General features: G+C 31.8%; 1 protein-coding gene across 3 annotated transcripts; it reads right to left on the bottom strand.

Annotated features, from left to right (window-relative positions):
- Positions 1–1,220: 1,220 nt before the first annotated feature.
- LOC143251096 (PRA1 family protein 2-like) lies at positions 1,221–17,614 on the bottom strand. 3 transcript variants are annotated; one of them, XR_013028493.1, is made up of 6 exons: positions 17,398–17,614; positions 16,915–17,060; positions 15,863–15,934; positions 14,152–14,287; positions 10,777–10,878; positions 1,221–3,251 (listed from the first exon to the last, which is right to left on the bottom strand). XR_013028493.1 is itself a non-coding variant. In XM_076502460.1 (6 exons), exons 1-6 carry the CDS (start codon positions 17,604–17,606, stop codon positions 3,191–3,193), a joined length of 672 nt encoding a protein of 223 aa, XP_076358575.1. In that variant the 5' UTR covers positions 17,607–17,614; the 3' UTR covers positions 1,221–3,190. The 3 variants fall into 3 exon arrangements, 2 of the variants coding, with proteins under 2 accessions (XP_076358575.1, XP_076358576.1); XM_076502460.1 differs by having other exon boundaries at positions 10,831–10,878; XM_076502461.1 differs by lacking the exon at positions 15,863–15,934 and having other exon boundaries at positions 10,831–10,878; positions 17,398–17,603.
- Positions 17,615–17,837: the final 223 nt, after the last annotated feature.

The following is a 17,837-nucleotide window of genomic DNA, read 5'->3' on the forward strand; positions in this document are numbered from 1 at the left end:
TGGTAAAAATCTGTTTATATGGAAAGTGCAGGGCCAAGCTTGTTAATCACAACTGTTTAAAACTGTGTTCCTTCAACATCCAGAAACATCACACATCTTGTAAAATATGATGGCTACCTCCCAATTAATTGCTCTCAAGGTCAAGACCTGTGAAACATTTGCTACAGTACCTTCACAATAAAAAATTGGCCATTGTTAGGTCTGGTAGACAAGGTGGTCAGTCACAAGGAGAGTGACCCAAAATTATTCTAGCCTGAAAGTACTCCACAAGACATGTTTTGCCTGATTAATTAATGCTATGGTTTTCATGCAGCCCATGAATTACTTTGATTGTGTATTGTGGTGATGTACAGTTCTGGTATGTAGGTCTGCAGTTCATACATTGATGGTTCTTTTACAATGTACAATTCAATAATGAAGTCAGCTGTGAAAACATACCACATTATTACATAAGCATCACAGAGCTGTATTAGATTCTAACCAGATGGTACAGTTACACGTTTCATTTCCAGAATGGATGGTATCCATAAAATATTGGCAGGCCATTTGACATTTGATCATCAATTTCTAATGTTACCAAGAAATGTGTTGCAAAACCTAACAAGTCAGGTTAAAATGGTTTCCCTCAGTGCTTGAGCATTGTGTAAGTTATAAGAAAACATTTACAAACAGCTAACATTGGCAAATTCACACACCTGTCAAAATAACATGGACAGAGCTTGTTCTGTGCTATATGACAACAGATTTCAGAAATGATTTTAAGAACTTTCAGTAGCTTCCTATATATTGCTTATCACAAGTGCAACCTACATCAAATTTTATGAACTTGCATACAAAAACACTGGAACAAGGTATCTGCAGATGTTATGCACTATACTGTGTTCATAGCATTCTTCGGTGTAATAATATTTCATAAGTTCACACTTCTGTAAATCTGTCAGTTTCATGTCATTTGAATAAGATACACTAAGAGTGATAGGCCCATTTATATGCATGGGAAGTGTGTAAAACAAAGCACAGTGGTACCCCTGGTGGCAACAAGCATGATATTTGCATCTGTACAATATCCATGACATACCTTTAAATAACTCACCTTACTAAGCCATAATATATGCAAGATATGTACTAAATTACAAAACTATCTTTATAATTGCACTACAAATATCTACTAGCACCACTAAAATCAAGAAGAAAATACAGAAAAGAGTAAAAACACAACATTTGAAGCTTAAATAAGTTTATTTTTCAAGGAAATGTTCACCTAAACAGTATCATACATAACCATAGAAGGCTGACAGTTTGCATATCTTTAGCAGATACTTATATTATCAAAGAGCAGAATGCCACTTTGTGATAATCTTTCATAAACATTTATACATCAAGAAATTTACAAATACACAAAATCAAATACATGCTCTTAAGCAATACAGAACCATTGTATGTTCTTAAATTTAGTGGTTAATGATGAAAACCTTCAGCAAGCAAACAAAAAAATGTCACTCCCTACCTGATTACTTTTACATTGTGCTTAGATAAACTTGGTTGATTCATTTTTATTCAAAAACCTCTCTCCACAAACACCAGGATTTATTTTAAAACAATTATGTTAAATATTAAAAGGGCTCACCTTTTTTAAACAATCAGTTTATTATGATATAAACAGAATCATTCTCCATATACATATCTAATTGGTAGCTACTTTTATCATCAAGAAATCTCGAGAAAACCAGTTCGTCTACAAAGCAAATGGCTCTAACTTAACTGAACATTTCCACTGTATTTCATTAGTATTAATTAGATAAGTCAAATAAGATATACTGAAATCATTACACTGATTTTGGAACTTTAATATTTCCAGCTTTTTGTCAGTGTCATATTGCTTCTTGGTAGGAATCAGACAGATCTAATATTAAAAAAGTCATTAAACTGCTTTGAGAATTACACCATTTTCAATTGTTCAATGTCTAGCATTGAAGAGATTAAATTATATATCACATTAATCAGTGATGATATTACACTATATCTTTGGATAAATATTATTGCTGGAAGAGAGAGAGAGAGAATAATTAACAAAAAAGACAGAAGAAATATACTGTCGTAAGAGAATAACAATACCATCATCATATTGTCAACAATATTAAAATAAGACAGAACTGTATTTGTCATTTCTATCTGTTTTATCAGAAACAGCACTAATCCTATCAACACACCATATCAAAATGTCTACCACCATATCTCACATTCTCAGACTACATGTGAATCAGCAGTCACCTTAACTTGATTTCCAGTATTTTATTTTCCAAGTCTATCAGATATTATAACAACAACAAAAACAGTTTAGACATTTTTCAGGAGTTGTCTCATTCACCCTGATGGACAATGAATTACCATTGTAAGGCCCTTGCAGGTTTTGAGCTTTCCTAAATTTCATTTTTGGAGAACTTTTTAATTCATTTTGATACCTGAATTCACAAAGGCATCACGTTATAGATAATAAAGATAAGTTCTGAAATTTCACTCTTAGTTTGAAACTTTATTGTTTATAAACAATAAGACCAAAGTTTCTTGAAACAAAGCTGAACTGCCGTGTATTTTAACAGTGAAAAAAGTTTAACTTTTCATTGAATATGATAAGTATATATTTGTACAGATGATTTAAAAAATGCATGACTGAAATAACAACTGTGCTAATTCACACTTACATTTCTGAACTCACTATAAATCTGAATGTAGTATCTTTAATTTAATTACATCTGCACATTCATTATAATTTGTAATAAACTAGATATTTTCCGGTAAGACTAGAGAAGCCATATTTTAAAAAAAATTTGACATAGAAACACTTTATACAGATAAACAGAAAAGCTGCACATTATAGAATGGTAACAGCACATCTTAGAAATTAAAATTATTTTATGAAACAATACATACATCTGTTGTAAATAATTTTACTCTTATTAACATGTATTGTAACAGATCACAGACAAGCCAGAAAGAAGGTCATATGTTGGTAAAAACTCCCCCTCTCTCCGTTATTATTATTTATATATATATATCCAATAGACACTAAAAACAACCACATTTATAACTCATGGCCTAATTTTTGCCAGAAATAAGATCAAATAATCATCTAGACAGAAAAGTAAAACGTAATTCCTCATATATTGTAAACTAGTTTTGTTAATCCTTGTTAACTTTTGCCAAATCTTCCAGCCCAAGAAATAGAAGGAGAATCTGGAACAGCAGCAATCCTAAAGTATACAATAAATATTCAACTGAAAATCACCAATCAATACTTTGGTTTTTGTATCTAGAAAGGTACTTATAGAAAACATTTGAGAAAAGGATTTTTTTTCTACCTTGTTTGGTTTTATTCATAATAAATTTAAACTCTTCTAAAGTTAAAAATACACTTTTAGATAAGAAAAATGTTAGCTTCAGAAATGCCACTTATTTTTCCACAGAACTAAAAGCTAGAACCTCACATTGGTAAGATAGTGGATGGACTGACATATATATAAATAAAAAGATAGCTCCCTTCTGAGAATATGGAAATATACTCAATTCTTACATCATATCACTGACAATGGAGTGGAGAGGGAAATAACTTGATGGGAGACCATGTCAATCTTTTTACAGGGTTGGGGTAGAACAAAAGGTACTGTAAAAAAAACTCCAACGTGTCATACACACAGGTGGAATGTCAAGACGTCTCAACTTATTTGGTTGGTGGAGCATGTACATATAGTGTGGATAGGGTAATAAGGCAGACTGTACCATGAAACATGTACCAGAATAAACAGATGCAAGGATGAACCCTTACACAGTTTCTAAATGTAGAGGAAGCAAGTTCCATCTAGCTGGCATAAACATAGGGAGCAAACCTATCTTCAGTGGCCTGTTCTACACTTCCAGGTAAAAACTCAGCACTACTTCCTATCAAACAATGTAACCACTTGATATAGTACAAGTGGGATTAGACCAATGCAAAGAGAGACTTTCCATATTGATTCACAGAAAGCACGGTTTTCATACTAATCAGGAATTCTATATCATTTACCTAAGGTCCCACACTTGGACTGTGCAACACAGTACCATGAATATGGACAACAGGTGTCAGCCAGAAGCAATAACAAGATCACACCTAATGATGTAAATTTTTTATTTTGAAGGTAATGTATACATGTGTATACTCTGCCAAAGCAATCTTACAGAAAACCTCACTTCAAGATTATGTACTAAATAAGGGCAAATGGGCTTAAAACCTTTTACCTCCCACTCTGCAGAGAGTTTGTAAGAGATAAGTAATCCTTGTGAGGTACCACCAGCCAAGTGATGAGTTCCACTACTTGTCTGTTCATGTGTTCTTCAATTATTTCGGTTACTTTAAGGTTTGTTTGTGAGATCCATGAGCTCACCTCTTTAGAGCCACTGGAAACACCAGAGGGAGATAAAAAACCAAAAAAAAACAGAAGTGGAAGAAATGATAATATGGTGTGAGACAATAGTGTAAGGGTCATCACCACAATGCAAATCACGCTTGCAATATCACACAAAAGGGATGTTAACAAAGAGATTCAGAGAAACTTGAGATAGTTTTATATGAGCTGATATGGTAAAAGAAGTGACCTCTCACAGAGGAACTGGACAAATTCTTTTGCTCGATTGGACAAGGTAGAAGAAGATAAACCAAAAGAAAAGTGAAACTCCATGGGAAAAAAAATGTTGTCTAATGCCTTAAAAGAGAACAGTACAACTAAGATCAGCAAGCCACCTCAACAGGCCAAAGGAGACAATCTGTGCCTAAGTAAGAGAAGGTGATTACCAATCACCCATTTAAGTAAGCCAAATGTCAAAGAGAAAATAGCAACATGGAAAGAAAATCAACTGTCCATGTGGGAAATATGAAGGAGCTGTACAATGCAAAAATATCAGAGCAATGTCTCTTGCAAACAAAAATTAAAAGAAACAGATCATAAGGATGACCATGAAAAACAGGTGGCTAAAGTTTTGAATGGAGAACTAAACAGATTCCAGTTCATAAGGTGAACTGGAATAGGAGGACAACCGATTATAAAGGCTCAGAATAGGTTCATAAGAACTGCAGAGAAAGTATAATGCCCAAGGAATAGATGGAATGTAACTGGCAATAAAAAAAAAATAGAAGGATTGTTTTCACAAGCCACAAAAAGAAGGAAATAAGATATACAAGAGTGAAATAACTTGGAGAAGAAAAGAGGCAATTTGATCAACATTAATAAATAATCCACCAACGTAGATAAGTTGTAAAGATGGATGACTGGGAAAAGCAAGCAAGAAGGTTACTCTGAAAGAAAAAACAGCCCATTTTGCAAGATACTGATAAAAGCCACACATACAGGCATAATTATGCAATATTGTGGTGAATTGTGAACATCTGTATCAGATATAAAAAGGAATCTTTGAGACAGAAGATACAGAAGTCCTAGGACTGCCAATGATTGACATGGCTATAAAAAATCAAATAGAAGAATATGACAAAGAATACTGAGAATTAAAAGTGGAACCATACAAAGAAGATGGATCAATCCCAAGTCAGAGCAAGTATCACCAGGGCCACAGAATCTGGGATTGGTAACTAAAAAAGAAGTTAGTATAGAAAGGAACCACAAATTTACCAATGAAAAGATTATTAAAGTGGAAATAAACCAACAGTCAATCCATTATACAAAAGAAGAAAAGGAGGCATGAAAGCCTTGGAATAGGAGTCATGGCCTTAACCACCTGGCCATGATGGGCATGCCATGAGACAGAAACAAGGGGAGTACAAATCCAGAAAATAAGGTACCCAATTAGAGTAAATCCCTGAACCAAAGAAAGTAAACTGGAAAATAGCTTAAGAATAAAACAGGGTAGTACGTAAAAGAATAAAACTGTCACAGAAGCAATGCAAAGGTCCAGAATGAAAAGATTAAGTGGATAGCAAACTAAGAGAGTAAGCAGAAGGCAAAGAAAACCAGACTGACCATACAAAGAATCAGAGCACAAAAAGGGGGGAAAAAAACCCAAGCTGGTAGAAGAGATAAAAGGGATAGGAACACCAGTAAAAGTGAGGAGTCCAACCATGAACCACAAAGAAGGAATTCAGGATGGAAATGGCAGCTAAAAGTCAACATAAAGCATAAACTGAAATGAATTATAAATAATGCTACAGCATGCCAAGGTAACATGCCATGAAAGTTAACATAAAGCATAAACTGAAAGAAACTATAAATAATGCTATAACATGCCATGAAAGTTAACATAAAGCATAAACTGAAAGGAATTGTAAATAATGCTACAGCATGCCAAGGTAACATGCCATGAATGTTAACATAAAGCATAAACTGAAAGAAACTATAAATAATGCTATAGCATGCCAAGGTAACATGCCATGAAAGTTAACATAAAGCATAAACTGAAAGGAATTATAAATAATGCTATAACATGTCAAGGTAACATGCCATGAAAGTTAACATGAAACATAAACTGAAAGGAATTATAAATAATGCTACAGCATGCCAAGGTAACATGCCATGAAAGTTAACATAAAGCATAAACTGAAAGAAACTATAAATAATGCTATAACATGTCAAGGTAACATGCCATGAAAGTTAACATGAAGCATAAACTGAAAGGAATTATAAATAATGCTACAGCATGCCAAGGTAACAAGTTAAGGTGAATACAAGGTAACCTGAGAAATACCAGAAAGCATCTGGAGCAAAACAAAATTTATCACACACTTATGTTATTGGAGTAACAAAGGCAGACACCAGCATTACATGATCCTATTTGGAGATAAAGTGATGGTGAAAGATGTTCAAAGATGAAGAACACAGCAGAAAGCGGCGAGTCCGGGATTCAAGATGAACCAACTACGTGATGTACAATGGTGGTAAAATTGCTAACCATCTGAGTAATTCCAGTCACAATATAAAAAACAAAAATTATAACTTAGGAAAGAGATTCTGGGCCTCTGGGATTTTCCTAAACACATGTAAGATTTACAAAAATTAATTCAATTTTTTTTTTTAATATTAATTAGATTCATTATATGTAGGCTTGGTCACTGTCGTAATAACAAATTTTTTTTATCAAGTTTTGAAACCTGAATACTGAGTTAATAACAAAGATGGATAGTCCTGTCAAAAGAACTATACCATACAACCAGGAAGACGTCCTAAAATCTTGTAATTTTATTAAGAGAAGAAATCAAATTAATGTAAGAAAAGGTAATTATAAATACATCTGAAGCTTCAACTCAAAGTTCAAAAAACTCGTGCTGTTCTTTGTAATATCAAGAAATTAAAGGTGACAAAGACAATATTTTGAATGTTAACTAAAATTCAAATTTATAAAACTCAAAAAATTACACAATTCATAATGAAAAAAAACAAAAACTTTTAATTCACTAGCAGTACAAAGAAAAAAATAATCTTTGATACCAATAATGTGTTCAAGGGAAGTATTAAGCATGATAGATGTGTTGCCCTTCTATTGGTGGAAAGTTATAGTCATTATATCATAAACTAACACTGTGCAAGTTATTAAAAGTACGAACTGTAGTTTCAACCACAAGCTAGGTACAAGTTATTAAAAGTACGAACTGTAGTTTCAACCACAAGCTAGGTACAAGTTATTAAAAGTACGAACTGTAGTTTCAACCACAAGCTAGGTACAAGTTATTAAAAGTACGAACTGTAGTTTCAACCACAAGCTAGGTACAAGTTATTAAAAGTACAAACTGTAGTTTCAACCACAAGCTAGGTGCAAGTTATTAAAAGTACGAACTGTAGTTTCAACCACAAGCTAGGTGCAAGTTATTAAAAGTACGAACTGTAGTTTCAACCACAAGCTAGGTACAAGTTATTGAAAATCACGAACTGTAGTTTCAACCACAAGCTAGGTACAAGTTATTAAAAGTACGAACTGTAGTTTCAACCACAAGCTAGGTACAAGTTATTGAAAATACAAACTGTAGTTTCAACCACAAGCTAGGTACAAGTTATTAAAAGTACGAACTGTAGTTTCAACCACAAGCTAGGTACAAGTTATTGAAAATACAAACTGTAGTTTCAACCACAAGCTAGGTACAAGTTATTAAAAGTACGAACTGTAGTTTCAACCACAAGCTAGGTACAAGTTATTAAAAGTAACGAACTGTAGTTTCAACCACAAGCTAGGTACAAGTTATTAAAAGTACGAACTGTAGTTTCAACCACAAGCTAGGTACAAGTTATTAAAAGTACGAACTGTAGTTTCAACCACAAGCTAGGTGCAAGTTATTAAAAGTACGAACTGTAGTTTCAACCACAAGCTAGGTGCAAGTTATTAAAAGTACGAACTGTAGTTTCAACCACAAGCTAGGTGCAAGTTATTAAAAGTACGAACTGTAGTTTCAACCACAAGCTAGGTGCAAGTTATTAAAAGTAACGAACTGTAGTTTCAACCACAAGCTAGGTGCAAGTTATTAAAAGTACGAACTGTAGTTTCAACCACAAGCTAGGTGCAAGTTATTAAAAGTACGAACTGTAGTTTCAACCACAAGCTAGGTACAAGTTATTAAATGTACGAACTGTAGTTTCAACCACAAGCTAGGTACAAGTTATTAAAAGTACGAACTGTAGTTTCAACCACAAGCTAGGTACAAGTTATTAAAATGCACGAACTGTAGTTTCAACCACAAGCTAGGTACAAGTTATTAAAAGTACGAACTGTAGTTTCAACCACAAGCTAGGTACAAGTTATTGAAAATACGAACTGTAGTTTCAACCACAAGCTAGGTACAAGTTATTAAAAGTACGAACTGTAGTTTCAACCACAAGCTAGGTACAAGTTATTAAAAGTACGAACTGTAGTTTCAACCACAAGCTAGGTACAAGTTATTGAAAATACGAACTGTAGTTTCAACCACAAGCTAGGTACAAGTTATTAAAAGTAGGAACTGTAGTTTCAACCACAAGCTAGGTACAAGTTATTAAAAGTAGGAACTGTAGTTTCAACCACAAGCTAGGTACAAGTTATTAAAAGTACGAACTGTAGTTTCAACCACAAGCTAGGTACAAGTTATTAAAAGTAACGAACTGTAGTTTCAACCACAAGCTAGGTACAAGTTATTAAAAGTACGAACTGTAGTTTCAACCACAAGCTAGGTACAAGTTATTAAAAGTACGAACTGTAGTTTCAACCACAAGCTAGGTGCAAGTTATTAAAAGTACGAACTGTAGTTTCAACCACAAGCTAGGTGCAAGTTATTAAAAGTACGAACTGTAGTTTCAACCACAAGCTAGGTGCAAGTTATTAAAAGTACGAACTGTAGTTTCAACCACAAGCTAGGTACAAGTTATTAAAAGTACGAACTGTAGTTTCAACCACAAGCTAGGTACAAGTTATTAAAAGTACGAACTGTAGTTTCAACCACAAGCTAGGTACAAGTTATTAAAAGTGCAGAACTGTAGTTTCAACCACAAGCTAGGTACAAGTTATTAAAAGTGCACGAACTATAGTTTCAACCACAAGCTAGGTACAAGTTATTAAAAGTAACGAACTGTAGTTTCAACCACAAGCTAGGTACAAGTTATTAAAAGTCACGAACTGTAGTTTCAACCACAAGCTAGGTACAAGTTATTGAAAATCTGAACTGTAGTTTCAACCACAAGCTAGGTACAAGTTATTAAAAGTATGAACTGTAGTTTCAACCACAAGCTAGGTACAAGTTATTAAAAGTACGAACTGTAGTTTCAACCACAAGCTAGGTACAAGTTATTAAAAGTACGAACTGTAGTTTCAACCACAAGCTAGGTACAAGTTATTGAAAATACGAACTGTAGTTTCAACCACAAGCTAGGTACAAGTTATTAAAAGTATGAACTGTAGTTTCAACCACAAGCTAGGTACAAGTTATTAAAAGTACGAACTGTAGTTTCAACCACAAGCTAGGTACAAGCCTAAAACATTTTTTCAGCAGTAGTGTAAAGTAATAACTCTCAATTCTCGGGTGAGAAACATTTATGATATAAACAATTTTTAAACAAAATTATTTTATATTTCCAATGTTGAAAAAGCCAAAAAAATAATTTATCCTAAAAAATATATTTACATTTTTTTTGTTAAATGTTGTTTTTTAACAGCACAAAACAGCAAAGCAAGTAAATAAAAAACAAAGTGTGCAAAACAAAACTGTGTGCAACACAACCGAAATGACTAGATCAAATTCTCTTGGTTATTTCTTTCAGAAGCAATGGGTACGTTAATCATACAAGTATCTATAATAAATATTTGAACAACTAGTGGAATTGACAAAAGTTTACATTTCCATAGAGCTCAATTTCAGTTCATTACACATTACAATTTGAGGCGTACTCTTCTTCAAGAGTTAAGATAAAACTTTTGTGAATGCCTAGACTAAAAAAGAAATGATACAAACTGAACCTTAATTTCAAAATTAGAAATATACCCCTTATAATTAGCAGTTTTGTTGTAAAAATATTTTCTTAAAAAGTTTTATAAATAAAACACTCTTCAAGAAATACTCTGTTACACTGGTTCCTTTTTGTTGTTGTCATTTTTGCCTCAAAATTTATACCTCCTCATAATAGGATCATTCTTTATTGAACAATATCATATTAAACTGAACCCATCTTAGTGATATTAGTTTCTAAATGATTTAAGACTCTTAGGTAGCAAACGGTAAAGGCTCCCAAGAACTTATAAATCTTTCTACACAAATACTTCTGGAATAAAAAACAGACATACGTGTAGTAACACAGAAGCATGACAAAAGGAATAATACACTACTGCCCAGTTCACCTTTTCAGAGCCTGACTCAAGCGTGACGTAACCTCAGCCTCCGCTTTTCTACAAAAATAAAAATGGTAAAATTAGAATAGTAAGTAAATGAAACTTTTTTGTCACTCAACCTAAACGTTTTTAGCAATAATTAAAATTATAAAAGAGGTTAAAGGTATGTTAAACTTGAACCACTAAGGATCTAAAGCTCTAGTTTTTCAATCTTTGTTTCTGAAATGATGAAAGAAAGGTTAAAATTACAAAGATATAGGAAAATCTTGTACTAATAAAAAAGGATTTCATTTTAAAGATACTTGAAAGTATAAATTTGATTTATGCATTATGAACTTTAAAATTACAAATATTTAACTGAATTTTCAATTTCAACGTAGCTGTGTCACAAGTGTGCATGTGACAACCTTTTGCAAATGTTACATTCAAAATTTAATTATAGAACTATATTATCAACATTTGTCAATAAACTTGGTATAGTTTAGGTTTCAAATATATATTAACTACATTAACTTATTAAAATAATTGATGTTTAAACATTTCCCAGTCTCCATTCTTCTATCACATAACGTACTTGTTTCTTTACACTCGAACTTTCTAGCCTTCGAATATTAACTGTTGCAATTTTAAATCAGTTAGAAACACACACATAAAGTAAAAAGTATGAATGTGAAATTGACACCTCCTACATTCTTCATTTGCTGAGAAATCAACAAATTTTCCAAAGCCACCAGAGAAGTCCTTACCATGATTTAAGATTGTTTGCTAATAAACTCACAACTGATGAAAACATTTATAAAAGTTTCCTCTACACATATATCACATCTGTTTCTTTATTTTAGCACAAAGATTATTTATTTAATACATGTTTCTTAATGTGTCATTACTGTACCACTATTTCAAATGGCTAACACTAAACTTATAGTTTATTTTTAAAACAAATGGATATATCATACTATTTTCTGAACATTATATTCTAAGATGTATGTTTGAAAGCTGCATTTGTGAGGTTCAACTCTTCTTAGGGAAAAGCAGTTTTGACTGCAAAAACCCAAGAGTATTTCAAATCCTTGTATGTAAGTGTATTTTCCTTTTACACACTTATTTATAGACATAAGTGACTGGAAGATATAAATTAAAAACTCCCCAACTTATTCTTGAGACATTTCAGTAACATCTAAAAATTTCACAAGCTTATTGCTTTCACTATAATTGTTTGCATTGTTGAGACAAGGGCTGCTGCTGCATACCAATAAAACTGTGAAATTAAAAGTGAACAGTGTGTGAAAAGATTAACAGGTTAATCTGTCAAGTAGTTTTAAACTTTGTTGCTCATTTCATACCATGTTTCTCATGTTTTTATTTCACTATACAAAGTTGATTTCTCTATAGACCTGGCAACCACACATGCTATTAGTGTTAGCGTAGAGAAAGTAAGAGATAAAAACACAAAACTTTACCTCCCCCCAAAAAAAAAACAATTGATATTCACTTTGAAGGTTCAAAAGATGAAGCAAATAAATAGGAAACAATACAATTACAATTTTTTTTTCCCTTAACATAAGGATCATCGTTCACTTAGACTGACTCAATAAAGGTTTTGAAATTTCACAAACACATCTTTAATAGAGATACCCTCCTATAAAAAAAAATCACTTTTCTGTGTATAACATATTTTGCCTGTTTACTGGATGCTTGTCAAATTATGAGAAGATATACACAGTAAATTCAGAGTTATAGTGGTATGTAATTACTTGACAGTTGATCAAATATCATTTCGGATGGAAAAGAAATATGAATTTAAAAAAAAATTTATTTGTGGAAACCCTTCACTGGGTTATTTCAAATGTCATTAATCAAAACAATATAATAATGTAAAGGTAAATGCATTCTGAAATAATAGCAGTGGATAATAACATACATTTCCCTTATGCCACATTAAACATGTGAAATCCTTGTCACATCACACATACAATGTTGTGTAGATATGCCAGTTCAGATCCGAGATAAATGCCTCCACCACATTACTGAGATAAAATCAAATTCAAACAACAACACAATGTGATAGAGTGAGTGAAATATGGTATCTATACATTCTGATAAATGCCATATTTCACTCACTCTAGTGCATTGTTACTATTTAAATTTGCTTTGGTACATGGTTAAAGGAATTATTTGATATTATTTAATAAAGATCCTAGGTCCAAACTGATATAAAAATTAAAACTGTGTTAAAGTGAAATTCATCCATTGTCTCAGTTTTTTTGCAACAATTAGAGTACTTATACAGATGCCCCCCAGTGGCTCAGCAGTATGTCTGTAGATGTACTATGCTAAAAACCAGGTTTCAATATAGGATAATATACTGGTGATTTTATGTATAATAACTTAATTTAGTATAAAGCACAAAGTGCTAAAACAATATTTATACACTGCCTTAAAATGTTATTATTAATTTGGAAATTTAAAAAAAAAGCACATTTCAAAATTAAAATCACACTGCTGAATTTTCTGGACGATTTTACATCAAGAGAATGGCAGTGGTTTTTGCTTCTCATCATTAGGAACATTAGCATCAAATTACCCTTTCATGCACCTGTTCCCACAACTGACTCACAGGTTTATAAATCAGAACTGCAACTCTTTCATTAGCTACTGCTAGTAAAGCACCACTTCCTTTAACTACAAAACTTACCAAGGCACCACACTTTCTTCTTACTATGACAGATATAGCCAGTGTGTGTGTGTGTGTGTGTGTGTGTATAGCCAAAATAATAAATACAATGTTGTGTCATCTATTGAATGGCACGAAATTAAAAAATTCATGAAAATATTTCACAATTTTGGGTATTCAAGATTCAGACAGAAAAATAACTGTTGTATGTGCAACAACCATTTCTTGATCACAGAACACTGTTTTAAATAAAAGTACTCTTCCTACAACAAAAACATGACTTCCACTAGGAATGGATATAAGGGTTGCATCTTTATTGATGTAACTTTTAAACGTATTATTGGGAAACTGGAGTTCTTAAAAAGTTCAATAAGAGGTTTAATAATATATAAAAACATTACAGTCTACAACAGCATAACCCAAATATTTTTCCTGCAAAGTACTTCCTAGAAAACCTTTTTTTTTTAGAAAATGTTCACTTTTTCTAAATTCTTTTCAATGAGGTATGAATACTATAGTTAATATTTACTAGCACAAACAGCTAACCAGTGTTTCTGATAGTTTGTATTATTTACATAAAGAATTACTAGCTCTCTGGTTATTTTACATAATATTAAAAGGAAATGGTTACTTTCTTAACTTTCTTTTAAACTTACAGAGTAAAGTCTGGTTCTTGTCCCAAGGCTTCTAGAAATACTCCCATAGGTGTCTTACGTAAACCTACAGTTTCAATCTTGTTTGTCAACTTGTTCTTCAAGTTGCGTGACCTCATGGATGCATGAATAATCATCACTAACAAATAGATTACAAAAATAGTTAAGGTATATTCATGGTGTTTAACAGTTTAGACATTTTTTTTTTAAATTTGGGTTGTCAAACATCCAGTTTTTACATAATTATTTGTCAGGTTTTCTTGTATATCTCATAAACATATTAATATCTAACAAAACCAAGATATGATTAGCTTATAATAAAAGTCACAGACAGAAAAATCTAAATATGTAAAATTAATAGCACCACATTAAAAAAAAAAAATTTCTTTAAATTATATCAGTGATTTGTTGCTACAAATGCCTACAGCAATGTCATGATTAACATATCTAAGATATTTAAATATTTCTTTCATACCAACTTTCAAATCACTTAACAGTGAATTGTTACCACAGTTAAGAATTTGAAATTGAGGATGTGCGAGGACCCATTCAGAAAAGACATCCATAAAGCGAGATGTCTAAATGAAGTAGAACCAAGAAAACACAACATTCCAAAGAAGAGAGCCTTTAATATACTCTATGAAAATGTAAAATCTTACACAGCAAGGCATTTCGGACAACAAAAACTCTGAAGCCATATACCAAATCAATGCGAATAATCTCCACTGTCAACAGAAAAAAAGGATTCTCCAGTTTACAGTGGTAATGCAGGGAATGTGAAGAAGTCCCTTGTTACTGTTAGCAACAAATATTTGTAGTCTGCAAAGGTAAGTTTACAAGTTTTAAGCCAGGTGTTGAAAGCAACAGCTATTTTCCTAAAGATGAATGAAAAAACTGGAATCATAGCAATCATATCTGCAGCTAAAATAGACTTGTGTGCCTTTGTTTTGCTGATACGTTATTTTAGGTTGTAGATTTTAACAAACTCTCTATGGGTCCTCCACTGTATGCAATGTTGGGCAACAGTACATGATCATCAGAGTAAAAATGAACAATGATAGTAGCAGTTTTAATAGAACCATAAAATCCAGAACATTTATTTATAAAGTATAATTAATCCCCAGTATAGGGCCAAGTATTACTGTATTTTATACCTTGTACGACACACTTTTTTCTTTAAAAATACTTTGAAAAATCCCCATTCGTCTTCCAATATAAAAGTGATGGGTTAAAGCAAGAGGTTAGCTTAGGGTCTACTCAAAACAGCCTCTCATATGGATTGTAATCTCATTACTTACTAATTACAAGTATTTTCAATAGCATAAGACATTCGAGTTAACTAATATCATCAATATACTGTGAAGAATATGACTGTATTTACTCAGTGGGTTGAAAAAAAGTCAATGCTGCATCAGGGAGTGGGTTGGAGAGTCAAAATATTTTTTTCTTAGAATTGCCTACACAAAATTAGGGTACATCTTCCGTGATGTAACATCTTACAAGGTGTAAAATACTGTAGTTAAAACACAACTTTAGTTTCCATTTGATCACCATCACTTACAGTGCACTAAACATTTTATCCATCCATCCTTTTTCTCAAAAGAAGTACAATCCAATCACCACTCCAACAAAAAATAGCACAATTACTTGGAATATGCTTAAAAGGATGAAGAAATAAACTGTTTTTTTGTTAACCTTCAAAGCAATTACTTACACAATAATGGAAGGCCAATTCCAAAAAGAAATATAACCACAGCCCCAAACATGTAGACAATGAAGTAACCACCTGAAATAGACAAAAACTTTAAAACAGCAGCATACCTGCTTAATGGTCTTTCGTGTGTTTGAAGTTCAATAAAATCAATGTGGAAAATATTTAACTACACTTTGAAACTGATTTTGTAATTTAAAAAAAAACAACATATAAGAGCAATATAATATTTTGTTACAACTACAATTCTTAAATGAACTATATTTGTATTTCTGAAAGAAATGTGTGGAGAATAATACAAAATTTAATATTAGTATTGTGAGAATGGACAAACATAAAGTGTTAATAAAACTAAATACTGTAACTGACAATTTATTTTGGGTAAATCACTTGCTTAAAGAGAAACAAAATTATTCAACATCAACTAAGTAAAGTGTTCAGAAATTATGAAATATAAACAAATACTGTGATATTTCAATACAAATACTGTAATAATTCAACACAAAATCTTAATTTTCTTTTAATTCAAACATGTTTCAACACCATGTTCTTAATGATATACACAATTCATACCATTCAAAGTTTTATAATTTGATTTTGCAATTAAAAATTAAACAAATAAAGCTGAAACAATGAATATGAAATTGTCAAGTTACACATCAGAAAAGATGTGTATATGCTTAGTGGTTCAAACATCATTTAAACATTAATTTTGAAATATCTCTAAAGCAAAAAACACATATAAAACAAATTAAGCCAAAGCAGGAATTGTAATAATTAATTTTTCGTTTTATGTTACTTCAGTTAAACTTTATTGTTAAAAAAACAGTTTAAATATACACATTCATGTAGCACGTTTTCCTTAAATGTTATCTGAAAAAATAATCACCTTCATACTTGCTAAAAGATGTAGCAGTTAAGTTTATTGATTTGAAAATATAGCTTAATGTTGGATAAACTTTACATATAATATTCAGTGAACATCTACACCTTTAAACATTTCTTGAACTTTCCACTTCCACATCAACAAAATGACTTTGTTACTAAAATATTACCTATGAAAATGACAGCCAAGCTAATAACAGGATGTTCCTGTTTAAAACGTGTTGCAGATCGTTTTGTGTTGGTGACATAGTAGAATAGGCCAAATGCAACACAGATAGCCATCATTCCACACAGCATTTTTGCAGGATGGATGATGCTGGAGAAGCAAATATTTCTTAAATTAAATACATTTAACAAAATTTGAGGTTTTAAAAGTTTAGTTATAAGTGCATTCATATAAACTAAGTAAGAAGTCTGTTAGTATTATAAAATATATCTGTTGAGTGTCAACGTACATTACAAAATTTAATGATAATATTATGTTAATTCACTATAACACGAATGTCTAAACAGTCTAAGATTAAGACCTTTGCTTAATCTAACTCTTTAACTATGTGTAAGTTAGGTTTTTTGTAGGGTTAAGTAAGAGTAAGAATCTTGGTATTAAGATTACTATTACGAGTAAGAAAAGAAACTGAATAAACCTAAGTTACCCAATTATCAAAAACACCAGAACTGCCATCAAAAAATAGTTTGTTTGATAATATAGCAAATTGTTCATAACACGATTCGCCCATTTGTCAGGATTTTTAAAGTTTGGAATTTGGAATTTTGCCCCACCCAAAATAAAATCATCTAAAGTTCTCATCGGAGAAATCTCAACTTCAGCCATCTTTTCAGTTACGGCAAATAACGCTGTCATCTGACGGACATATACCAAAGTAGGCTAATTACCCCATATATATATATATATTTATTGGGTTGAGGAATAATTCGTGAGCGTTTTTTCAAGTTAAAAAATATATTCATAAATGAAACGCTTTCGCAAAATATTTCATGTCATTTGGTAGATAATTTTTTGCTCTAATAGATGGTGTGTTTGATTTTCATATGTCTTTAATTTTTGCTTTCATTTTCAGCTCATTAAATGGAA

This window comes from Tachypleus tridentatus, chromosome 5 (genome assembly GCF_004210375.1).
Source record: "Tachypleus tridentatus isolate NWPU-2018 chromosome 5, ASM421037v1, whole genome shotgun sequence".
In the NCBI taxonomy this organism is placed as follows: Eukaryota; Metazoa; Arthropoda; class Merostomata; order Xiphosura; family Limulidae; genus Tachypleus; species Tachypleus tridentatus.

What these genes read in the sequence shown, in the direction of transcription:
- LOC143251096 (XM_076502460.1), bottom strand. Translation starts at nt 17,606, where the DNA reads ATGACAGCGTTATTTGCCGTAACTGAAAAGATGGCTGAAGTTGAGATT. An exon ending in AATTGGCCTTCCATTATTGT is followed by an intron (nt 14,288 to 15,862) that starts GTAAGTAATTGC and finishes TCTATTTGTTAG; the next exon opens with TGATGATTATTCATGCATCC. An exon ending in CAAGAACCAGACTTTACTCT is followed by an intron (nt 10,879 to 14,151) that starts GTAAGTTTAAAA and finishes TTATTTTTGTAG; the next exon opens with AAAAGCGGAGGCTGAGGTTA.